This window comes from Heteronotia binoei, chromosome 1 (genome assembly GCF_032191835.1).
Source record: "Heteronotia binoei isolate CCM8104 ecotype False Entrance Well chromosome 1, APGP_CSIRO_Hbin_v1, whole genome shotgun sequence".
Taxonomy (NCBI): domain Eukaryota; kingdom Metazoa; phylum Chordata; class Lepidosauria; order Squamata; family Gekkonidae; genus Heteronotia; species Heteronotia binoei.
The window spans coordinates 247,376,633-247,403,039 of NC_083223.1; the positions used below are offsets into that span (position 1 = coordinate 247,376,633).

Here is a 26,407-nt window from a genome sequence, read left to right on the forward strand (position 1 = left end):
TCACCAAAAATTATCAAATAAAAATCTGTCTGCTTGGTTGGCTGCTTTGATGGATTTTATTCTTGCTCTGTCATGTGTTTTGACTTCTGCTGGTTTGGGTAATTGACATTTTAACTAAACATTAGAAGCCACCCTGAGAATATTTTATTGAGAGGGATTGAGGGCAAATCTAAATATCTCACCCAACATATAACTAATCTTGTGCTTGCTCAGTGCCTATTGGAACTCCATGCCTCTGGAGAGTGTAAAGACCTGAGAACATGATGCAGGTGACAAGAAACTCTTCTTGTAGCAGCCTTTCAAATGTGACTTTTTAATAGTACTGCATAAACAGCTAGAGGACAGGAATGGAACCTCCACGTTTAAAAGCCATAGATATGTCTGGAGTCTCAGAGAGAAAGATGGACTATAAATAAAACAAATAAATACATAAATATAACTCCAATTACCAGATGCGCAAGATGAATGGCTATCTCTGTTCTTGCTTTACTTGTCAGTGGCCCAGAGGTTGCTGGCGAGCTGCTTATTGGGAATAATAAGAGGCTGGCCTAGTTGGGTGTCTGGTCCGATCCAAGAATGTGCTTGTTTTTGTTCCTTATTTCTGAAGACATTGGTGGGTTGATATTTTACACCATTGTGTCTGAAGGATTATTTTTATCTGAGCTAGAAATCTGACTACAGAAATGTTTAGATGAAGCAGGTCATGCCCTCCTTCAGTTCCCCCTACCCATCCTTGGAATTTGTTTCCAGTGGCTTTTGGTTTTTCACCTGTTGGAAACTCACCTCAAAATTTGACAGGTAACTGTGCTGTAATGCTGCGGCCACCTCCTGCCCCAAACTTAAGTAACATGCCTGTAACAACTATGAAGTGACCAGTGACCAGAAGCCAACAAGCACAAAAACCCACCTCTCTGCTTGTTTAAAATCAGGGCAACTCTTCCTTTCCATGATACTTGCATTCCAGTGCAGAGCCAGGGTGAAATAGTGGTTAGTGTCAGACTGGGATCTGGGAGACCCAAATTGAGATCCTTGTTCTTTCACAGAAGCTTGCTGGGTGAGCCCAGGCTGGTCACTCACACTCTCAACCTAATCTACCTCATAGGAATGTTATGAGAATGAGAAGGAAGAGAGGAGAATGATGTAAGCTGCTTTGGGGGCCCACTGGGGAGAAAGCTGGGGTATAAAAAGTAAATAAATTCCTCCTCCGCTTGTAAAAGAGCAGACCTAAAATCTGCATGAGGGAGAGATGAGCCCTCACTGGCCACGATATGCATGATTGTTCTGTCCCATTATGGTTTTAAGTTGAGAGGTTTCACAGGTTGCAATGCTTCAAAACTTCTTGGACCAGAGACCACAAGATGACAGCTAATTCAAGAGTTTTCCCATGGGAGGAGTTGGTTCTGTTCTGCTGCTGGCCTCTGGAAAGCCTTGCTCTGTATATCTCCTCCTAGTGAGAAACCATTCCACACCTCCAGCTTCCCTATAAAGTGCTACTTGAAAAAGAGAGAAGCAAATGTACATGATTTCCAAACGTGGCATTTACAGCTCTCACTTCTGTGTACTCCCCATTTGTCCCAAGGCAGCCCTCAACTCCCATGAGAACCCTGCAGCTGTTGGTCACTTGGTTTCAGTTTTGCAGAAGTGGCCCTCATTTTGAGGCATGCCTCTTGATCTGAAGGATGTGAGTTAAGTTGAGGAGCTGCTTTCTTTATCCCACACCTTTGCTTTGGTCTCGTTTCTCAGGTAGAGAGCAACGAAGCCCCCAAAGACACAGCCTCAGCACCGAAGTGCCCCCCGCCTGCCCATGACACCAGCCCCATGGAGCAAGTGCCCAATGGAGATGCGGAGATGGGCAGCCCAGAGAACAGCAGTACCACCGACACAAAGAGCAGGCAGCGTGGTGAGAATGAATCCAGCAGCCTTCCAGATGGGGAGACGGGCCGGGCCCTGGAAAATGGACGCTGCACCCCCAAGGACAGCCCTGACCCACCTGCCAGTGAAGGTGAGTTTGGGGGATACAATGGATCTGGGCTGTTGTAGTAGAAAGAAGCAAGAGTATAGTGCCTTGTGGTTGGTTCCGGAAAATCTAAACTCTACACTGGGCATGTGTCAAGATCTAAGGCTGTGAAGATTCACCCAGTTAGGGTCAGGAAGGTTAGGAAAGGTAAGGTGTAGCTAATTGAAATGAAGCGGGCCAGTCACTGTGAATAGCAAGCAGGAATCTCTTTTGGGTAGAAGCAAACAAGATGGGACATTTTTAGAGTAGTGGTGCTGATATGAAAGCATGCTCGCTGCATTCAGTCCAACGTTATTTTTCTTCTTGATGATAAAGCTATTTTAAAAAACCCTGTTATTTCAAACTTGCAAAAGAAGCTGGCTGTAGATGTTGAGGACTGGCTGGTGCTTGTGGTGCCCAAAAGAAATCCTCAATCTTTGGAGGAAGTTTGATTTTCAAAATAATTTTCAAAAGGGCAATATATGTCTATATATGGCGCATGAAAGCAGTGGAGGGGCAAGGTTACTTCCTGAACCAGCATTTGATTCATTGGTATGTCCGTCATGAAGCTGTGAGAAAGGGACCCTCTCTTAGTTCATTATTATGCCTGCCTTCACCCTGAGCTACTTGGAGCAAGGACTTAAGCATTCGTATGCCTGAAGCTGCCTTATACCAAGGTCAGTGCAGTGTTTTGTGGCTCTCCAGAGTCTCAGATGGAAGTCTTTCACATCACCTGCTACCTGATCTTTTAAACTGAAGACGCTGGGGACTGAACCTGTGACCTTCAGCATGCAAAGCAGTTGCTCTACCACTTAAGCCACAGCCTCAACTAGAGGTTGTCTCATGACTTGCTGTAGCTTAGCTGGTGTTTGGTGGATCATTTATTTATTTATTTTATCATATTTATATCCCGCTATCCCCTAGCAAGCTCAGGGCGGCTAACAACAATGAAAAACAACATGAGGTTAAAAGACAAAATATACAATAAAATCCATTTTCATACAAATCATGCAGTGATAGGAGGGAAGCCCCAATGTGGACGTGGGAGCCATGCTAATATTTCTCCTGTTGTTGTGAGGACATGCCACCTAGTTGTGAGGGCATCACTTCATGGGCTAAAGATTCTGGCAGGCCACAGTTGCTGAAGCTGTCCTTTGCAGCTAAGCAGCTAGAAGTTCTGTTGAATGTGGCTGATGTGAATTTGCTCCCTTTGGAGGCACACCATGGCAGACATTTCCTAAAATCCAGAGCTGCTGTTTCTCCCCCCGTCTGTTCTCTTTCTTCCAGAGCTAGAGTGACAGTTCTCAGAGTTTGCAAAATGTGTTGACTTTAGGAGACAGGTTTCTAACTTGGGAGGAATTGGAATCTGCTTTTTAGTTGCCAGGCCCAAGTGTCTGTTATTCCTTCCCCACACATACTCTGCTTTTTCCCCCTGCTACTTGGCTGAAAGAGGGAGGGCACCTGTCTTTGTAGTAGCTGGGCCTGAAATCTACAAGATGGCAAGTTGTGGTTTGTCTGGCTGCCAGCATGGCCTTGTTTTGGGGTGGCAATGATATGTGTGCACAAGGGGGCAGGAAGTAAAGGAAGAGGCCATGTTACGGGGGTGGGGTGGGGGAAGAGCACATAGCCACATGTGCAGGAACCAAAGAGAAAGCATGAATGAATAAGAGATTGTTGCTTATCAAAGTGGGGCAAAAGCGTGTATGGGGAATGGATTTTGACCTGATCATATTTTTTCCATCATACGAGTCAATAAAGATCTCCAAGTAGATGTTTTATTTTAATAGACTGCCCTGTAAGCTATGCAGGCTTAAATCAATTGGTATGCAGAAACTAATTGGGGTGGAGGGTGTGGGAAGCAGGCACAGTCTGTTGGGAACTTTGCTTGCTCAGGCACACACATGTCAAGCTAGCACCTCTTCCCCTAATTGTGAAGTTCTCCTGCATGACTCTAAAAGAAATCAAGGCAAGCTGAACAAGAGCACAGCAGTTCATTTTAGGAGAGCCTACATAGGAGGACTTCTGGGAGGATTAATGTTCCTGGATCTCCCACACTGTTGCACTTCACGGCATCCCAGATCCACTCCTTGAGGGAGCTTTCCTCCTGACAGGGTTGCTGCTTTTGAGACTGCATTGAAATGGAGTCCCTTTGAACAGCTTTCCCTAGGATGGCTTGTTCTTTCTCCCTCCTGCCTGGTTTCCATCCCTGTCGTGTGTCCCCTCCCCTTCACTGTCTGGGTGGGGCTCAGTGGAATTCTGCCCTGCCCCAGAAATCCAGAGGGAGGCTTGTGCAGAGTGGACTTGAATGGCAAATTCCATGTTCTCAGGGAGCTTAGATTTCCTGCTGGCAGGGAGCCTGCAAGAGGAGGGGTCCTCTTGGCTGCCGTCATGCCAGGATTTGTGCGCTGGGAAGGGGCCTCCTTCAGGCTGGAAATGCCGATGGTGAGGGACATGGGAGGAGAACCATAATGTCCAATCCAACTAGTTGAGGTGACCCAGAATGTATGGGGAATGAGGCATCAGGGTGGACTTGCCATGCCCTGGAATAAAAGAAATTGTGAAGAGTGGGTCTGGGCATCCACATTCACAAAGATACATTAGGAAGGGAGAGTGGGGCTTGCCAAAATGATCAGAGGGCCTAGAAGGGGGGAAATAAGATGGTTTTGTGTGTGTGTGTGTGGGCATGTGTGCAGGCTGTGTTGATGCTTTCTTGATATTTAAAAACATGGGAGAGCGTGGATTGGTGAGAAGCTGTGGAGTTGGATTACAGGAAAACACGAAATAAAACTACATTAAAAAGAACAAAGTTGGTCAACCGCCTGGCAAAATATTTTAGATGTTATAAAAATAATAATCACAGAATCTTGACAGTGTATGAAAGAAGCACCCCCTCACACACACAGACACACACCATTCCCAGATCAGCCTCATGGCCCTTCTTCGATGTGTACGTCTTGGTTTTCAAGTGCAAATCATTTCAGTCTGTTTTGCTCAGAGTTGCTTCAGCTTCCCAGCTGTTGCCCTGCCTGTGAGAGAAGATAAGAAAGCTTCAATTTAATTGGGGGATCCCCCCCCCCCAAAAAAAATACAGGGAAATCTCTCTTGTCTTCATTGCTCAGGTAATGGAAATGCCATGCTTCTACATCTGCATATGTGGGACAGACATGACAGAATGTTGGAGAGGTGGTCTTGTGCCAGCTCTCCCCCACCCACCTACATGTGCATACACTATACTTTATGTTCCTAGGCATATTTTAGTAGCCTTGTGTGACTGCCCCCCCCAAGCCATCCAGAGTTGCTGCCCCTCCCAAATGCACTCAGTGCTATTTTAAGCTGCTTTGGTTACCTGCCAGGAGGTGAGATGTACAGATAGCACAGGAAGCCAGCTGCCTCGAGGGGAGAGGTGAACTCTGAGGTTGAGCAAACTTGCAGCAGGACACAACAGAGTTGCCCTCCTCCCCTCCCCACCTCCCTGTTTGATGGTCTGCATGGTGTACAAAGACTTTATATTACCTTGGGAAGGCTGAGTTGAGTCCCATCCCTTCCCCCTCTGCTTCTCAAGGGCTTGTTCCCACCTGCTTTGACAAAGAGGCATCTTAGCTTAGCAGGAGCTGAGATTTCCGCCTCTCCCTTAATAGATGGTTTGAAGACACTTATGGGGTAGTTCAAGTTCAGCTTCTAAGAGAGTGGCACACAGATTGAGATGCAAAGAATAAAAGCATATTAGTTTGTCAGGGAGAGGGGAGAGAACAACTTTGTACCTGGAAAAGAAAGTATTCCCCCATTACCCCGTACCCCAGTAATAGGATGCTGGTTATGTTGATTTGTGTCCCCAACCCACAGCAGTTCCATCCAGCATGGGGATGTGGGGGATAAGGGGTCTGTACGCTCTGGGGCTGGGTGCACTGGTTGAGTGTGTTTGATTTCCACAGTAAAAGGTATGTTGCCAAAAGCTTTCCCGCTTGGCCCTTTTTGGCTCCTGGCACTCATGCTACTCTTTTTGCTTGCAGGCAAAGAAGAGAAGGAGGAGAACCACTACAATTCTATGAAAATGGAGGCAAGTACTCACCTTGCAGTGGTGCACTTCAGCGATGCATACTGGCTTGCACCCCACTGTGTGCTACAGTTCTGGAGTCAAATAGGAACGCCAGGTGGTTTCTGGGGAAGCCTTCCAGTATTAAAATAAATGTTCCTGTAGGCTGTAGAAACCGACAGATCTAAACCACATCAGCCCTAGACCAGCAGTGCTCACTGTGTGGCCCCAGAGAGTCCATGTTTCAGAGCCATGTTGACATCGGCTGTCTCCTCAATACAGTTAAGTTCCAGCTCTCACAACCAAGCTTGATTTGGTGGACACGGCTGCAAGAATTAAATGAGACAGCAACTTGGTCAATTGGCTGCCCGATATGTCAGCCCCCATTTGCAAGATCTTCCAGGATGATGTGGGCAGCAAAATCAATACAACGTAAAGCATCCATTCAGCCACTTCCTCGAAGGAGCTGTGATGTAAAAAGTTGTCTTGTGAACATGCCATCAGTTTAGGATGTTCTGTCTATCTATCTATCTGTGTTTGCAGACATTGCTTAATGGTGCACACTGTGTGGAACATTGAACAACAAACATGAACCCAGTTCTATGTGAATATCTGTATTAAAATCCCTTCTTTCCCCTGGCTTGCTTATGGACTCCAGACATCTAATACATCCAGAATGTGCACAAAATGAGACCTTGGAAGTCTCAAGCAGATACATAAGATGCTGGATCAGACCAGTAGTCTATCTAGTCCAGTATTCTGTTTCACACAGTGGCCACTGTGTGGCTTTGGAGGACCAGAAAACAGCATACAGAAAATGGGCGTACGGACCAAGGCCTCCCCAAGATGTTGCCTGATAGCACTAATATTATGAAGTTTACTCTTTCTGGACATGGAGGTTCCCTTTACTTAGCATGGCGAGTAGCCATAAATCTGTCTAACCCCTGTTTCAAAGCCATTTGTGCTAGTGGGCTTCACTATGAGAGCAGTGTGGTATAGCGGTTAGAATGTTGGATTAGGATCTGGGAATTTGAATTCCTGCTCTGCCTTGGATGCTTGCTGGGTGATTCTCAGATTAACATTCCTCATAGAGTTGTTGTGAGGCTAAAGTGGAGGAAAAGGGAACAAAGTAAGCTAGTTTGGGTCCTTGTTGGGGGAAAAATGGGATATAAGCAGGCCTCAGATTCAGCAGGAGCTCACAGGAGCGCAGCTACTGAACCTTTCTGATGGTTCCCCCTCTTCCTCCCCACCTACCTTGTCCATTGAATAGTAGGTGCAGCTGCATAACAATCCCTGGATTAGGAGAGTGGGCAGTCAGCCAGCCACCAGGAGTTTTGCCACCCCCCAGCAGCCCTTATTAACCCCTGGTGAGCCCACACCATCCTTTCTTCACTACCTATGTGATTTTGGGCAGTGGGTGGCTTGCTGGCCTTTTGACTGGAGGGGGGAGCAGGAGAGCCCCAGGTGAGTGAGGCCTGCTTGCTCAGGGCTCTCCTTTCTTGCATCAGGTTGCTTTTGGTTGGGGAGGGACCAGCATATGCTAATGAGTTATGCAAATGAGCTCTGCCACCTGTTTCTTCTACAAAATGACCCCTAGGTATAAGTGAAGTAAATAAATAAATACATCCACTGGCAGTGAATCCCACTGTTTAATTAGAGCTGGAAGAGATCGCAAGGGTCATCTAGTCCAATCCCCTGCACAACACAGGAAATGCACAACTACCACTCTATCAGTAACCCCTGCCCCATGCCCAGTGGAAGGCAAAAAGCCTTCAAGATCCCTGAAGGAAAATTCCTTCCTAACCCCAACAATCTTCGTTGTGTGTTCTCAAATTCTACTATTATGGGACAGAGAGAAAAAGTTCATCCACGTTTTTCAAACAAATGCATAATTATCATATGTCATAAGTCATCCTTTCCTCTCCCTCCCCCCCTTGCCCCCAGAAAAAAACCCTGAAAATTGCTAGACTGTTTAGCCTTTTCTCCTTGGGCCAGGGATGAGGCATCCCCAAGGACCTCCAACCTGCACACCCTTGCTGTTCTGTCCTGCAGGTGAGACTGTTCAAAGGATGTGTTTAATCTTCCAGAATATAAGCAAGGAGATTGTTTGAGCCATGGTTGGCTATTCACAAAACTAGACCTTGAGGATGGTGCTCCTGAGACCCATGGTTGTAACAGGATGCCAGACTCTGTAGTGCAACAAGCAAATGTACTACTCTATTCACCAGAAGACCAGACTCAGGGGTATTTATACCATCCATGGTCAAACCAGGGGCATTGTTTTGCTTGCCAGTCAGAAAGCTACATCACTTTTAGGCTTGAACAGAGCTGAGTCCCAGATAGGCACAGCCCCAGGTGGTTGCCAGCCCAAGTCCTAGACCAGGCCATGAAGCTCTTAATTCAAGCATTCCCAGGAAGAAGAGTCTCTTAGGTTTTTGCCATTTATTTGGGGCTTGGCTTGATCCAGCTGGCTCTTTTCTCTGCTAACACATCTTAGGACAAGTACAAAACAAGATTTGCTTCCCCACCCCCTTGCCCTCACAATATCTTTGGAAGGTGACATGGCCAGTAATTTGCACAACTGAGTCCGTAGTTTACCTTGCACATTCCCTCGGGTTCCATTCAGGTTGGTCTGCCTCTTATAACATTTTGAAAGCACCACATGTGCCTTGCCCCTGATCCTGCATCCACAGTTGTTCTTGTTAGCATGGAATTATAGGAACTGATGCAGAACATAGCAGCCTAAGTACCAAATGGTGTAACTACACCAGCTTTTCCCAGGATCCTTGCAACCAATGTGCTTTTGTGAGTTTCTCATTGAGAATTCATTTCCCAGGTATTTGGAGTCCTCGTATCAGAAACATGGAGCATGAGGAGAAGGGACTTCAGTCTTCCCCAGCCTCTATACTCACCATTTTCATAACCTGAAACAACCTCAGGGGAAGTGGGGTATTTGCCCTACATGCACTACATGGATAACTGAAGACTTCCCCAGCAGTGAAAACGGCACTTTCATATGAGGAAAATGCAGAGGAGGGGGATGCACACAGCCCTCTCCTTGCATGCTGAAGTCCCAATCTAAACTGCACCCAATGCCAAGCCCTTGGCAAATTTTCATTGACTCTGTGAGCCAGCCCAAAATTTAGCAGCCATACTCATTTTTTCATCCTTCTGGATTTTATATTTTACCAACCAAAATTTCTAATTATTGCTTCTGCAAAACTTAATCCTGACCTCTTCACAGGTTCCTGAAATTTTATTGAAATGCTGTGATATATTTAAAAAGTGGGAGTAATCCTGGTTGTCAGTACTGCAGTTAAAAACTAACTTTGACCTAACATAACTTCTCCCCAATTTCTCATGGTTGTATTATTGCTTTTAAAAGCACTATTTAATTGAATATTGGAACCACTATAGAGAGCAACTTAAGAAGTAAAGTTATCACCACCTGCGAATGGTGTAGAGCTTATATGTAAACAAATAATAAGAAAACTTTATGCATGTTTACTTATCTGTTATAAAACAAAATATTCTAATGCAAGCTTTAGGTTGTGTCCGGACAGATTTTCTACTCAGTTCTGCCAAATTCTCCTACTTATTACAGCCCTGTTACACCTGGCTTTTGTGAATGCAGTCCCATCATCCCAAATATAGCCTTGTTGGTGTTCAAAGGAGACTGTACTCTCTTTTTCACTATTGGAAAAATTGTTGGACCCAACCCTTTGTATTTCCATTGAGAACTGGTGAAAGATGCTACAATAAAATCACTGCTGGAAAATACCAGGTGTCACAATGAAATGTCTAGGTGCTATGGCAACTTGATACCTAGGATTTGTCAAGCCCTTCCCTATACATCTGGGAAGCAAACATTTAACAGTGTTCGTAGCTGACACAGACCTGACCCAAGGACTTAATTAGGCTGCTGGTTTCTGTGGTTTTGTAGTTGTTTATTTTAAACATGTTTCTGGTCCTTATGGTAGTATGTGCAATTCTGAAACCTCTGAGGACGTCTGAGCTGGAGAAAGACAGGGTAGGAACTTGTACATGACTGGGGATGGTGTGTTAATTCTTTATATAATCCCCCCCCAATGGGCTAAAAGAAGTGGGTTTTTTGTGTAACTATTGTACTTATTTTGTATAATCACAAAAGCACATAATTCAGGAAGTTGGGGCTTTCTAGTGTCAAGTAATACATACACCGCTAGGTATAATGCTACTGCCTACTTTGCTTTTGAACTCCATCTCCCAGCCATGTCTCACTTCCGCCTCTTTTCCTCTCTCTGTCTGTCTGTCGCTGCATGCAGGGATCCCGAGGCCGCCTCCGTGGAGGGCTGGGTTGTGAGTCAAGCCTGCGCCCCAGGCCAATGCAGCGTCTGACCTTCCAGGCTGGGGACCCGTACTACATCAGCAAGAGGAAGCGGGACGAGTGGTTGGCCAGGTGGAAGAGGGAGGTGAGGCAGCGCATCGGTATCAGCGTCATTGGCCATGAGGGTGCCCTCTCACATGGAGTCCTGGGCAGGGTGGGCCCTGGTGACCACCTTGGCTCCATCCAGGCCATGGTAGCTCAGGCAGATCCTTAGCTGTCTCCGCTGCTACCTTCTTGGCTGCTTCCTCTGTCCAGGATTGTCAGCAGGAAGGCTGCTGCATCCCCTTGCTAAGCCTTCAGCCCTTTCTGAGGAGACCCATGTTGGTGGCTGTGAATGGTCGGTTTGGCTTGCTAACAATCTTTTGCAAACATTTTCTGCGGCTTTTTGCGAAGGGCAAACATCTCCATGGCCCATCCAAGTTGAACAGATGACTGGGGCACTGACTTGAAAAAACTGACTTTGCATTCATTCCTGCTTCACAAGGTTTTGGGTGGCTGTCTTAAGTGCAGAGAATTCTCTGCATCTTGCCAGAACTGTAATTCCTAGAATTCTGTTGGGGAAGCCATGAAGTGGTATACCTCTGTTCATATGCATAACATAGATAGGGACTCTGTAGGCTGACTCTGCCTGGTGGTAGACAGCTGGGACATTGCTGTATGTACAGTGCAGCAAAGATCATGCTCAGAGGCAAGAGCAATTATTTGTGGGAGCTTCTTCAGGATTGTAGTAAGAAAAGGCAAAAGTCTGCTTCTCGGTACTTGGGGAAAGGTAGACTAATGCTTCTGCTAGATCTCAGTTGGAAGTAGGAGGCAGTACGTGTAGCATCCAGGAACACTCTGCCGCAGTATTGGTAGAGAGTGCTGGCCTAGGCAGACCGCAGAGGAAGAATCTTGTCAATTACGTCAGTTACTTACAACAGTAGCAGAGTCTTGTGCTTCCCATTTGGACAGCTTCGCAATCTGCTGGGAGCGCAGAAAATGTTCTGGGAACACTCAGAGGGGGCTCTCCCATTTTGTTTATGACATTAGTTTGCCCTCTTTCTTACACATGCTGTCGTGTTTTCCCATTTTTTCCCTTGACCACTGCGGGGGGGCAATATAGAAACAGTGCTATATAAAGGCAAGTTTCTAGTTTCAGGTGTTTCTTTTGGGGAAAGGGAGCAGTTTAGTAAGATTTCTGATTATCAGGATTGAGGTATCAGTACCATGTGCTGCCTTTCCTTTTACTAAGAGAAGAAATTGTGTGAAAGAACAAAATATTTGCAGGTTTCCATCATTCATTTAGGCTACAGAATTGACCTTTCCTTTGTATATGAACATATGAAGCTGCCTTAAACTGAATCAGACCCTTGGTCCATCAAAGTCAGTATTGTCTACTCAGACTGGCAGCGGCTCTCCAGGGTCTCAAGCTGAGGTTTTTCATGCCTGTTTGCCTGGACCCTTTTTTGGAGATGCCAGGGATTGAACCTGGGACTTTCTGCTTACCAAGCAGATGCTCAACCACTGAGCCACTGTCCCACCCCAATAGAATTTGGGCTTCTTAGATCCTGCATTATCTGCACCCCATCCTTGCAATAGGGAAGGGATTTCCATACTCAGCATTGTGATGCAGCAATTTTCAAACCCGATCTCCAATGTTTTCCATTCTGTGGACAGGGAAACTGAATCTGAGAGCAACTGACTTGTGAGCTTTGTGGCTGAGCAGGGTTTCTATCCTGTATCTCTTAGGTTCTTTGTGCATTAGCTGCTCTGTCTGTACCAAAACTGCAACAAAGTCACTCATGGTGAAGTAAATGGGCACCTTAGCTTCTGTTTGGGTTGTCTTCTAATATCCAAGCTTCTGGTAGATCAGGGGAGTGATCAACTCCAGTCTTTGTATATCAGCCATCAGTCTAGCTCTTCATACCCTGGGACTTGTGCCTGTTCTCCTATGCTGACACTTTGCTCATCACTTGTGTTTTCCTTTGCTCATTTACTGTTTTACCCCAGTGCCTAAACCAAACACATGCAAACCATTTTCTGGGGATGAATCTGTTAAATTCCCAGTGGAGGCCAGAAAGGCCTTGTGGGTTGCTGTTGTTTGGAGAGTGTGTGGAAAGGACTAAAGGCAGACCTAGAGAGTGTTGCAGGAGCCCACAGCATACTTGAGAGAAGAGCTGGGGTTTTTTAAATGAGACACTAAGAGCAAAGTGTGTTTGAGCTGAGCATGAGTTTTTATAAAGGGGACCTTCTGGGTGGCTAAGATTACCTATAAGAATGGGTATGCCAGGGTATATTGTGGAGTACAGGATCCAAGCATTGTCATTCCTTTTTTATATTTGATAAGAATTTAATTTTGTAATTTCTATTTTTATATTGTACATTTAGAAAATTTAAAATGTTTAGCTCAAGAAAAAATCTGAAGGATGTGAGTGGTTTCTGTTAAAAATGTAGAATTGTGGGAACAGGTTCGGGTGGGAAGTGTCTAGGCTGAAGATGAAATATCTGCATTCAGTGCAGGACACAGTTCTTCTCTCTTCATCCCAGTTTCATCCCTTCTGCCCTCACATCTGGTTCCCCTCCACTTTGGTGTACTTTCCCAGTGATGTCAAAGTAGCTGGGCAAAACAAAACAAAATATCCAGAGGAAGGTTTTGTAATCAAAAGAGATGCAACTAAATCAGTTTACACAAAGTATTGCTTAAATCTGTTCTCAGAATCCAATTTTTTTACAGTTATGAGTTTGGAGACAGCTTTAATATAGCTTTTCAGGCACTTACCCATGGGGCAAACTTAGACTTGACTGCGGGGGGGGGGGGGGTAAACATATGATCAGATATCCTGTGCATTTTTAAAATGTGAAAATCAGGCAGCAGGAGTAGATGTTACAGTTCCATTCTCCTGATCTAAACCCCATTTTGTCATCCTGAAACTGCTTTTAGTCCTTAAGAAAGGGGGGAGCTTACAGGTGTCCTATTAGTGTGGTGGATCTCAGAGGAATCCTGTAGTGTGTTGTCAGTTTCCAGCTTTCTGCAATTCAGAATTTAGATGCTTCCAAAGGATCAGGCTTGATGGTGTCTAAGGACCAGTAGATATTCCTGCACTCAATTTGGCAGAACATGTATGAAAAGTAGAATGATACAGAGAAGGACCAGAGATATTCCTGTCCTACATGACCTTGCTTGGCCTTTACTGGGGGAAGGGGGCTATGCTATCCTGTACAATTACCGTCATTCCCTGAGCAGTTATTCTCAGGAGCAGTTAAACTGAGAGTTGACACTCCAAGGGAAGCTCCATGGCAGAATGCAGATTTAAACTCAGGTTTCCCACATCTAAGCCCCCTTCCAAGCCCCCTTCCTTAGCTGCAGCAGCTTCTTTCCTTGGTCAGCAAATCCCCTTCTCCTTTCACACCAAAAAAAGTTGTTGATTAGGAATTGTGTGGATGGGTACATAACACCCAAGAAAACTAAAAACATCTACCCATAAGAAGCCTCAGAAAACTTTTAAGTTGCTACATCTCCTTCCAGACAGTTGCTGTGGGCCTGGGGTAGGGTGGGGATCAAAGTCTCATCCTCAACATCTGTAGCCACTGATCAAAAAGGCAACAGACTATTTTCCTAAGTGGTAACCTGTTGTGGTGGTGTTCATGCAATTAGACAGTCACACTGAGTAATGAAAAGAATACCACTACAGACCTTCTTCCCTAGATTTCTGATTGTGTGTAGCTACCATTTGTGAAGCTACCTCACACTCACTCAAACCACTAGTTCATCTGGCTCAGACTTCTTCATTATCTCAACTTAGCCATGGCCTAACGCAGCCTTGCCACTTCTGCTTGAAGCTGAACCTGGGACTGGCATACAGAACCAGCTGCTGTTCCACTGATCTGTGGTCCTTAATGATTGTGTCTTCCTTTAAAAAAAAAAAAAGGATATGCAAGTGATACACAGTTTGTTGAGTGGGAAGAATACAAGTCCATTATGAAATTCAGAGCGCAGCTTTAGAGATCGAGGCTTCCCTTTTGCCATTGTTTCTAAAAAATTTTTTTAAAGTCTTTGGCTCCATTGTGGCACTTCTGAAAAGCCACCAAGTGAGAAATCTTTCCATGGCAGTATTGGTTGAGCTTAGAGGTGGTCAGGGAACTTCATATTAGATGCTACTTCCGCTTATTAACCGGCGGGCCCCCACTGCAGAGATCCTGGCCTGCTATTTGTGCAGTAAAATGCAGAGCCCCCTTAGTAGTTTGGAACTCCAATATAGTTCTCCCATTTGCAATTGCGACATCAGAGTGGGAAAAGAAAAAATGTAAGTCTCTTTTGAGGTGGGGAAAATGTTTCACGGTCCCAGGAAGTGACTTCAGAAGCACCAGACTAAACTGTATTCTGTGGCAAAGCATTTCTGTGACTCAGTTCTTAGAATTATTTTTTCAGAAGGCTGCTACACACGGTTAGTTCTCCAGCAGTTAGCAACCCCCCCCCCCAATCTTTTAAAGGGCTGATCAGATCATACAATTCTTTGATTTTTCTCCTCCCTCAGTTTCTTCTCTGCAGCTTGCAAATACAACCTTTTGCTCTGCTTGGTCGCCTATCTTCTGTACCTGTTTGTCTTTTCATGAGATTGATCCTAGCAAGGACCACTAGTTGTCATTTTCTTAATCTCCAGTCAGGATGTGCCATCTGACAACGTTAAAAAGAATGTTGTGGAAGAGCTATCAGCCTTTTACCATGGTCAATGGGGAAAGTGTTTTGCAACTTCTGTTTGTTTTATTTTGTCATATGTGAGCCATGCCCTTCCTCCAAGGGGCTCTGGGCAGCAGTCAGAAGATCATCCCATTTTAGTCTTTAAACAACCCTGTGATTTAGGCCAAGCTAAGATACAGTGAGTTGCATCCAGCAATGCATGAGCGGAAAGGGATATGTACTAAATGCAGTTTCAGTTGTGCAAGGAATACCACAAGGGCTGCAGCAGTACATGCTTCAGTAGAATTTTTAATCAAACAGCATTATGTGTTCCCCTGAAGCCATGCACTCCCTCCCTGATCCCCAAATTTGCCCTGCTGCACCTGGCCAAGGACAGGTGGTGGACGGAGTCTGAGGTGCCCATTTGCTGTGGCTCTGTGTGTGCTAACTCCCTCCTCTCCTTTACCTTTCTCCCACAGAGTGATAACCCACCGGCAGCTCAGCTTGACAAGGTTCGTGGCACACCTTTGGGGTTTTGGGGGGAGGCTTGTCTCTCATGTGGCCTTCATACTTGGGCTTGTGTGCTGGGCGTGTGGATGCGCACACACACAAACATGCATTCACACCCTCCCATGTGTGTGCCCGCTGCCATAGAGTTGTACTTGCTCATGCACACCTGCATACACTCAAGCGCAACCATATATCTGCTTTGCTTCTGTATGATGTGATTTTGGAAACCATGGGGGTGGGTATGGAGGTAACGGTAACCTGTTGCTATTGAGACCTCTTACCTGGGCATGCATGAAAACTCTGCCCCTCCCCACCAACCTCTCTTTCGTCCTCTCTCTCATACTTTTCCTCCTATCTCTTTCGTGTACTCAGACCTACACCTGATTTCTTCCAGGACTTTCTTTCCATGGCACAAATGCTCATTGGATACAGGGCACCCTGAGCAATTTGATGCCACTGGTTGTGCCTGTGTTATACCTCCTGTAGACCTTCCTCCCACCCCAACTCCCACCCAAATTGCACATATATTTAGCAAGACAGATTCCTCATTGCAGCAGTCTTTGGGAAGAAATCGAAGGCTGGATGCACTCTGCATTCTGCAACAAGATAACGGTTTCATTCTGCAATGCGCATAAATCATGCAAATTAACATTCATATACTACTTTGTTATGCGTAATTTATACCGGCATTCTTACTGTTTTGTATAATTTATTTTGCAATTGGGGAGGGACCTTGGAGTCCTGGTCTCTCTAAATTTTATTCCACAAATTTACTGGCTTCTGGGACTTTGCCAGGCATTGCCTACATAGTTATAGAAACATCTTGGAAACCATAAGGTCTAGAAACCTGTTTTTTCCCTTTGCAGTGAAAGCCGAGGTTTTTAAGAAACTGATTTCTGTGGCCATTATTGTACTCTGCCACTTCAGCATGTAATAGATTTAGGGGGTTCTAGTTGCTGCTTGTTGAAATTGCAGCCTTTAATAAATGAGCTGAGTTGGTGTGCTCAGCTATTGAAAACTTAATGGTAGACTAAAATTAGTTCCCTCAGCTCCTTCCCACCCATATCACTAGCCTTCTGAGTAGAGAAAGATTCTTCTCAGGATTTTTGAAAAGGGTACTCTTCCTTTCACTGTGACAGATCTGATTAAAGATAAAAGACTGACTCTTCCTTCCTGTTTACATCCAAAAGTAGGAAGTTAATGTATAATTGGGAAGAGCCATAACTAGTGGTGCAGTGCCTGTTGTGCAGGCGGAATGTCCCAGATTCATTTCCTAGATAGTGCAGTTGGACAAGTCCTCTCTCTTTCTCCTTGCTGACCCTGGAAAACAGATTAGGCTATACCAGAGTAGATAGACAGACCTGTGGGGCTGAGTCAATGTAATGTGGCTTTGTGTGCTTCCGATTACAGAGTTCAACAAAGCAAGATGTTCTGAAGGCTTGTAGTTTAGGTAGCTTTACAGAAAGCGTTAGAAAAGAAGAACAGGTTTATTGACGGCTGTCATAATAACTCAGTGGAGTTTCTATGTTCAGAGGCAGTATACCTCCAAGTACCAGTTGCTGGAAGACAGATGGATTGGCTGTTGCTTACATGCCCTGCTTATGGGCTTTGTGGAAGTATCTGGCTAGCCTTTGCTGAAGCTGAACAGCCTTCGGTCTGATACATTGGGACAACACTTACGTATTTAACATCTCTTTCATATCTGAATCTTCTACAACACAGAAGTCTCAATCCATTGTTTGGGTAGACTTTGGCTTTGGTGGGTTACTGTAAGAGTAACGATGCTGTATTCTGAAATGTGGTGAAAATTGCCCCCTTTCTGCAGGATTCTCAGAAAGGCCCTTTCCTTGAGGTTTTGCCATTTGCAGATGTGTTTAAATTGAATGGATTGATTAATCTGTAAAAAGCTGGATAGTTAATTGATTTTTTTTAAAAAAAATCTTTAAATGGTTGGCCGTCCTACTACTTATAAATTGTTTATCCTTCTTTAGTTCTGCAAATCCCTGAAGACGAATATGCAGCACTGATGCAATAAGAAATGGCACTGATATTTTTTTTCCTGCCACTTGTTTTGTCAGCTGATACTCTTCTGGTTCAGCTTTCTGGCCAATTGTACTTGGCACCATTCTTGGCCCAACGCAGGTGTAAATTTAAGTGGCATTGTATGTTCTTAATGGGCATGCTGCCCCTTTTGGTGAGGCTTCTGCACCAACCAAACTAAATGGGCCCAGGTGGTCTGAAGCAGTGTGACCAACTTTGAGTCCAATAGCACCTTTAAGACCAACAAAGTTTTATTCAGGCTGTGAGATTTCATGTGCATGCACACTTTGTCAAACAGAATGGAATCAGACTTGCCTGTCCATATATATATTTATTTATATGGTAGACATTGAACAGAAAATTAGCATACAAGCATACAGTGGGCACACACAATGTGAGTGTGAATTACAAACAACACAAGCCCACTCACTTACATCAGTATGCAGCCCTCTGCTTTCTGCCTGTAGTGGCCAGTACCATTGGAAATGCTGGGCTGGACAGTGAGATCTAATCTGCTTTCTTCCAGGCACCAACCATAAGGGAGAGGAAAAAGAGATGGGAGGGTGCTATATAGGTTGGGAAGCCTTCCTAACAAGTCTAGAACATTCAGGGAGAAAGCCTTTGAGGCTGTAGCAGGTTGTGTCTGTGCCAGTGCCAAAGAGCAGAGAGATAAACAAAAAGATATGCGCAAGGCCTGCCTGCCCCCCAAGATGTGGAGTAACTGAATGGGGAGCTAGCAGGGTTTTCATGTGTTGGACCAAACTGCCGGTATCTCTTGGTTACTATGTCTTGTATTGGACAAGGTGATGCTTCAGTATTAGGATTCAGGGAAAGGGGGCTATATGGTATTACATGAAACTCATTGGACAGATCTCAAAGGTTCCAGTGCATTTTGATAAGGGAGGAGTCAGACTCAAGGAGGGTGGGCTATGAAGCTGTGGTGGTCGTGGACAGCCTACAGACTTTGGCTGCAAGTGGTTGCATTGTGTTCCTTGCAGTGCCAATGCTGGAATCCATTGCAGCACTGCTCATGGTGGGGGTCTCTGAAAATAGTGTTGCCCTAAGCATTACTCAATGGGTATGCCCGCCTGTCTATCACATTTGTTATCATAGCTCCCTTTGAAATCACTTGTATGGATTTTTCTCTCCCCCTCCCCTAGCAATGGTATCTGGAGTCAGTTTTGAGTCAAGGCATCCTGATCCAAGGCCAGCAGCCTGGTTGCTACACCGCACTGACTCACTCACGCAGTCAGGCTGGTACTAGTTTTGCTTCAGGGAAGGGCCAGTGGTGAGGTTAGGAGAGGCTGCAGCAGATGGAGCCCTGCCAGGCAAAGCCTGAGGGGAGGCGAGACGGCCATGCCAAAATGAGGATGCTGAGTTAGAGCGGGAGACAGTGAGATCCAGGCAGCGAGTGAAGAACCCGCAGCCCCTCCTTGCAGAAGCTGCTGCAGAAGAAAACTGAGGAATCCCCCGCAGGGATGTGAGCAGCATTTCCCCCCAAATGACAACCTGTGTGATTATTCCTCCCTCGTGTGGAGGTTGATGGTGAATCTGCCACAGGTATTAGGTAGATCTGTTTACATTGAAGAGGGATTTGTGTTTACGGCAAGGGGGGGAGATGCCAACCACATAAATGCCCTGTGGCAAGGGCAGACTTTCATTACCACCCCTCCCATCATGCTTCCTTCTCTGTCCATGCTCTTCCTTGCTGTCTCACTGCTGTGTCTCCCTAGCAACAGGTCCCCTCACACTCAGCTTGGGCTATTTATAGCTCTGCCTGGCAACCACTTGCCACGGGCATTGAATGAGGAAGCAGAAGGCAGGAGCCAGGGAGGTGCCTGCCTGTTGTGTACAAATAAATGAGCCTCCCCCCCCCCCAACATGCATCAGCCATATCCTCTGGTGGAGCAAGGATACATGCAACAGAGGTCCTTGTCAAGGTGGCACAGCAGGTTTCCCAGAGAGGCTAAGATGTGCCGCATTAAGTGCTGCTCAGAGAACCATGCCCTCCCCTTCACACTCACTCGCTATGGACAGGACTGCAGATACTGGGCAGCCATCCTGGTCACTTCAGTGGGGGAGAGGCTGCTATTCAGAGGGAGTGAGGCTGGTGTCTGAAGGAGGTGTCTCTCTTCCCCACTTGAGCAGGAAGAACAAGGCAGGCTCCTTGGGCTGCAGTACCAGCCAAAGACGTGACCAGACACAGTGGCTGGGAAAAAGAAGCCCCTCCAGATCTGATACTGGTCAGATGAACATATGAAGCCACTTTATACCCAGGCCTCATATTCAGCAGGAGCTCACAGGAGCCCAGCTTCTGAACCTTTCTAAGGGTTCCCCCTCTTCCTCCCCACCTAGGAGAGTGGGCTTTGCCATGCCCCCAGCAGCCCTCATTAATTCCTGGAGAAGCTCACACCACCCTTTCTCCACATCTTATGTGATTCTGGGCAGTAGGTGGCTTGCTGGCCTTTTGACTGTGGGGGTGCGGTGGAGAGTGCCAGGTGAATGAGACCTGCTTGGGCTGGCTGGATCTCTAGCCAGCCGAAGCAGGCCTCGCTCACCTTGGGCACTCCTTTCTTGCATTGGGTTGCTTTTGGCTGGGGGGATATGCTAATGAGTTACGCTAATAAACTCCATCACCTATTTTTCTACAAAACGACCCCTGCTTAGACCAAGTGAGACTCTTGGTAGCCATTCTTCATGTCCTCAAGCAAAGAAAGGGCTCTCCACCTGTTGCCCGCTTCCTAAGATCTTTTTAACTGGAATTGCCTGTGATTGCACCTGGAGTCTTCTGCAAACAAAAGCAGATGCTGTGCCACTGAGCCATGCTCCCTCTCTGTGGTATTGATGTTTTCCTGTCCCCAAAGGCAGACTGAGGCCCTCTTTGAAGATCTGTACCCAGTTTAGGTCACCCCTGTTATTGTTGTTTTTTAAGAAGAAGGATAAGCATTCAAGCTGGAGTGGGTTCAAAAGCAGGATGATTGTAGGAATGAAACATTAACTTTGTGAACAGAAATCCAACAAGTTCAGCCTTGGTTATTGGAAGGGGCTTATGCTGTTTAAAATTATGTAATTTGCCTCAAGTTTCAATGAGAAAGGGGGCTACAAATGAAGTAAATAAGCACAACTCTTTAAATTGGGGAGGGGGAAGATAGGACGGTAGGCTAATGAGCGATTTCTGAACTGACTCAGAGAAATGGCACGTGGTGTGTTTTTTTTCCCTAAACTGTACCACTTTGGGCTGCATCTGGCAAGGCCACATTTGAATGTTTACCCACAATGAAAACAAAATCAGTCTGTTTAGAAAACTTCCTCAAGCTAAGCTAGCAGCTCTTTTCCCTGATGTGTCAGCTTTCTGTGTGCAGAGCATTTTGACATAGAACTACATTCAGACACGTGACAGCCCTCAGGTAGTCTAAAGTAGTACAGATGAAAGACTGTACCAGTTGCTGTCTCTGCAAACCTTGTTTTTGGTCAATGATGAAAGCTGGCAAAATCATAAGCGGCATTAGGCATTAACAGTTTTAAAGCTGAAATACAAACGAGGTTTTCACCTTCTGTTTATTTCAAATATTGACATCCCACCTTCCCACACTAGCCAAAGCAGCTTACAAAATATATATGTATACAATTAAAACATAATTAAATGCATATATCCAATTAAAACTACAACATTGTCATTACCAACTGCCAGAGACATTCATTAGTTATTTCCACTTTGCACGGCCTGCTCTTGGTCCTGGCCTGGTAGAATCAGCTCCCTGTGGAGATCTGGGCCCTGCCTGATTTAACGCCATTCCGTCAGGCCTGCAAGATGGAGCTATTCCAACGGGCCTTTAGTTGAGGCAGCGGGTGTCCTTATTCCATCTGCTTGGCCTCCCTTGCCTATCATGATGCTATCTTATTTCAGTCTTATCTTAATTTATTATTCCATCTCTGGTCTGCTGCTGTACTGATATATAAAGCGTGCCCTATGGAAACCTCCACTTGTGACATATATGCTGTCTGTTTTACTGTATTTTATGGTTTTAGTTTGTAGTTTTTAATTGTTTTAACTTTTGTTATCCACCCTGAGCCTTCTTGCAGGAAAGGGCGGGATACAAATTAACAAAATAAATAAAAATAAACAGAAGAGGTTTCTTCCGGAGTTCTGGCCGTGCTGGTGGACCTCTTGATGGCACCTGGGTTTTGGCTTAAACTGGATGGGCCATGTCTTCTCTTTTGTTCTTAGTGTAGGAGCTTTCCGTATTGTACCCAAAGTGCAAGCACAGCCACTGAACCTAAGTATGCATGGGATATAGCTGACCAAACTTCTGAAATAGAGCAGACTGTTCAAAGTAAGGTGAAGTTAGGTATCCTGCTGCTAATCCTGCATTGTCCTAGAATAATTGTGAGAGCCCTGACCTGGATGGTCCAGGTTAGCTTGATCTCATCAGATCTTGAAGGCTAAGCAGGGTCTGCCCTGCTAGTATTTAGATGAAAGACATCCTAGGAAGTCCAGGGTTGCTATACAGAGGCAGGCAATGGCAAACCACTTCTGGTGTTCTCTTGACTCGAAAACTCCATGAGGGGTTGCTGTAAATTGGCTGCAACTTGATGGCACTTTCCACCATCAAACACCAGATGTGAGAAGAAAATTGTTCACAGGTCCTACATCTGGGAAGGGATTTGTGATTTCTGGTACCTCGCTTGGTAGATTACGTGATTCAGGAAGGTTTCTCCCCTGCCATAAGTAGAGGTGGCATTTATGCAGTGCATCAGGCTCAGAAGACTGGGTACAGGCCAGATAAAATTTTCTTGGGAAAACTGAGTGGATGAGTTTCACTCATGATCAGAGGTCTGACTTGATCTATCTGTACATTTATTCCACCCACTCATATTTACCTGTGGGACCTGAGTATTTTTGGTTCATTTTGCATTCTTCTGCAGCATGTGGCTTGGCTTGCTTGCTCAAGTCATGCTTTTTGCTCATCTGGTTCCTCTTGTAGAATCTTAATTTTGGTTCATTTTATACCACCCTTTCCCCCCAGGGAGTACAGGGTGGTGCACAGACCTCTCCGTACTTACATTTTATCCCCACAACAACTGAAGTAGGTTAAGCTGAAGGAGAATGACTTGCCCAGAATCACCCAGAAAGTTTGAACCAAAGTCTTCCTGGTCCTGATTCATCTTACCATTTTGCCATGCTGGCTCTCAGTACCTGCTTTCTCCTTGTGGCTCAGCCTATGGCTGGGCTGATGTAGATTGAGGAGAGAGGAGGCTTGTGTAACTTGTTGCCAAGGAATTTACTGAAGGTTGTGCTCTTGACTTAAACTGTAAACATTTATTCAGAACAAAAGAGTGTGATTTCAGCCCAGAAAGGGGTGTACATGAGCGAGCTCAGTAGCACAGACTTGCAGTTGGAGGTGCCTGATGAGTTTTTGGAGAGGGAGTGCCGGACTTAATAGCAGTATGTGGGGGAATGTGTTGAGAAGAAAGCAGGGGGTCTTTGTGGGCTGTATACCCAAGAAACTAGAAAAATTCCAGACCATGGTTCAGATCCTTGGATAAAACTAGATAAAAGCTAGTCATGATTAACTTTGGTTTTCATAATACCTGGGGCATGTTTTCAGTATGATGGTTGTGCAGTTGGAGAGGACCAAGGCACACCTCAAAGATCTGTTTCTGGTGTGTGTCTGGGGAATGTAATCTTCACAGCAAACAAAACACAATAATGCTATTCCCCCCTCTCTGGAGTTTCAGCAACAATTGTGAGCATTGTACAGAATGTGGTTGTGCAGATGTCGCAAACACGTCTTGGTTAGTGCTTGTGCTGTATTAAAAACTGACCTTTCTGAAAAGGTCCCTCACTGCCAAAGTCCTCCTGTTGGTCCTGCCTCGCATGCCCATCCTCCCGCCCCCAAACTTTGAAAAAGGCTGTTTGGTTGGGTTAATTGTTTGCAGGCTGTGGGGTTTACTGCCAAAGCCCCCAGTCCATGGTAAAGGAGATTGCTTCCTGAAAAGTGGGCCCCCTCACCGACTTAGGCCCCTCAGAACTATTAAGGTGGGGAGCAAAAACTTAAAGGAAGTCGTTTCCAGGATGAGAATTGTGACTACGTGGAAGTTGTATGTGCGTATGGGGTGTGTAATCTTGTTTGAATTTCTTCTCAAGACGGGACGGGTCACTTAGTCCCGGGTTTGATGGCGGGGGAACTGAAAGGGGTGCCAAGCGGAGACCAAGTGAGCGCTGAGAGTTTTTTGGCGGTGGTTAATGGAGCCCGCGAACCACTGCAGATGGTTTGCAGTGGCGCAAACATGTGACTCCAGCAGCCCCAATTTCAGAGATGGGGGGGGGCACCCTTGCCAGCACTGACGGTGCGTTTTGCACCCACCACCAATCCCTTCCCAAGCTTTGCGTGACGTTCGAGTCGTCTCCCTTCCTCATTTGTGTTTTGTGCGTAGCCACTGCATTCGTTTGTATTTTTGCAGCCGCCCCCAAACACCCATTGCCAGGGGAGGGGGAGTAGCAGGGTGGACGTTTCAAGTTGGGAGCGCTAGCATTTGCAGCCGTTCGCTTGCCCTGATGTGATGTGAACGTGCTTGCGGCTGAATCCGGATTTGCAGGGGTGGGGGCGGCCCTTTGCAGCTCCGCTTTGGAGTTCGCGTGGCTGCCCCCCAAAGGCATTCGCCGTTAGCCCTCTTCCTTGCAACTTCAGGAGCTGTCTCCGCAATAGATTTCGGGGGGGGGGGGGACAATAGCAGCGCGTGTTTCACGCGCATGGTTCTTCTCTCCCCCGCCCCCCTTCCCCAGCAGCCAGCCCAGCGGCAGTCTTGCAAACACCCCCTCACCTTTCTCTCTTCGCGCCCCCCCTTTTCCCATTGCTCACAGCCAACCAGGAGAATCGTCCGGCATCACGTGGCCCGGAGTTTCCCAGACAAAGAACGTTGGCGTCTCTGCCCCCCTCCCCCAGGCCCCCTCCCCCTCCCGCCCCCTCTCCCTCCAGCCCCCTCGGCAGGACCACGGTTGCTGCAGCGTTGGGACATGCGGGCAGGTACTGATGGGGGAGGGGGGGTCGTTGGGGTGTTTTGGGGGGTCTTTGTGCCCCCCCCATCTGTAAAGGGGGTGGCCCAGAAGGTTCAGGGGAGCGTTGCGGGGGGGGAGACTTGAAACTGGAGGCGCAGCCCCTTGAGGTAGTTCGGATAATTCTGAGGGGGGTCCGTAGCTGCTGCTGCCTTTTGGGGTGCAGGAGGTTCCGGGACTCCCATCTTGGAGGGATGCCCCCTTGGGGATCCGAGTAAAGTGGTCCGTTGCGTTGCTTGCACAGAAAACTTTGGAGGAGGCAGCGGTTCAGACAGGAGAAAAGAAACATCGTTTTGCAAAGGTTTATTCCACACTTGTAGGTAGAAAGAGAGAAGCTGGATGGCAGCGAACACCAGATCCCATCAAAAGTTTTGTCTTTGTTTGGGGAGGGGGGCGCGTGAAAGTGGAGGAAGCGTCAGAAAAAATAGCAAGCAGATTTCTCTGTGCACTCAGTAAAAGTTCTCAGAGGGGAAGTGGGTGCATTGGGCTGCTTCCTTGACTGGGGACGTTGCAACCTCCCCCCCCCACCCCCACGGAAGAGCACCAGTCTGAGAAAAAAGAAGTTGGGGAGGGGGTGGAAGCATATGCGAGTAGTAATATTTGGGAGCAAGAAGGGGGTGAGTAGCCATCCGATCAGTCCAAGGGGGCGCTAGGCCTGTTGGAGTTTGCCTTTCCCCGCCAGAGCTGTCAGCCCTCCATTTTGTCCAGAGGCAAGAGGCTCCCTCTTTGGGTTAAGCTCAGGCCCCTTTCAGAAGGGGCTAGGCCAATGTCCTTGTGGTTGCTGGCTCTTTGGGAAACTGTGAGGGGAGGGCCATAGTACTGTTAGCTGTTGTTTCCCCCTCAGTTTCCCCGCTGTGTGTGTGCCTTCCTTCCTCAATTGCAGATACTGTTTGCCCTGAGATTACCTGGAACCACGCAGGTCCATTCCAGCTGTTACAACCAGGGACTGGCCCAAACCAGCTCTGAAGATTGAGCTAGCAGGGGGAAAGGTGAAAGGCTGTGCTGGTTGGTGGAGGCAGGCACTTCTGGCTCTGCAGGCCTAAAAGGCCTGGACTTCAGAACACACACAAACACACACGGGAGGTGTCCAAAAGCATCAGCCTCCTCCAGAGTTAAAATGAGGCGGCTCTCAGTGCATTTCACCTTTTAGAGAAAAGCCGTAATGTGGCTCCTGTTATTGTACTGTTCACTGGCCAGTGTTAGTTGCCTGCCACTCTTCCCATTTTCTGTTGAGGTTACAGAGAGCGTATCTTCCTCATGCTTATATAGTGAGTCTGTAACTAGTATTGTATTCAAATTCAGGTCTGATTTTCCACTGTGACACTGTTTCTAAACTAAATGTTTGGTGTTAGGGAAGGAATTTGTTCAAGAACGTTTCAGATTTCTCTAACCAAAGGGATAATGCAGAATGAGATATTAGGTGTAAACAACATGTTTGTTTGTGTGACATTAGCAAAATCTCTGCTGCTCAGTGAGTCTGGGAGCCTCAGTGGGGGGATTCCCCCACAGCACATTTGAGCATTCCTTTCTTGAACCAGAACAAACTTTGAGTCCATTTGCACCTTTAAGACCAACGCAGTTTTATTTGAGGTATAAACTTTGATGTGCACATACACTTCCCGAGGTATATTGAAATGGAAGTTACCAGTCCATACATATAGAGGGTGAGCAGCAAATTAGCATACAGCATAATAAAGAGCGAGAGTCCAGTAGCACCTTAAAGAATAACAAAATTTGTGGCAGGGTAT

General features: G+C 46.3%; 1 protein-coding gene across 3 annotated transcripts in view; it reads left to right on the top strand.

The window, feature by feature from the left end:
• DNMT3A (DNA methyltransferase 3 alpha) overlaps nt 1-26,407 on the top strand; it is a 104,639-nt gene that overhangs the window by 50,133 nt on the left and 28,099 nt on the right. The window contains exons 4-7 of one of the 3 annotated variants that reach the window (XM_060250899.1): nt 1,744-2,002; nt 6,007-6,053; nt 10,334-10,480; nt 15,532-15,564. In XM_060250899.1, coding sequence (XP_060106882.1) covers nt 1,744-2,002; nt 6,007-6,053; nt 10,334-10,480; nt 15,532-15,564 — 486 coding nt within the window. Of the gene's footprint in view, nt 1-1,743; nt 2,003-6,006; nt 6,054-10,333; nt 10,481-15,531; nt 15,565-24,486; nt 24,631-26,407 lie in introns of those variants that run through there. The other 2 variants (XM_060250907.1, XM_060250915.1) reach the window with 2 other exon arrangements.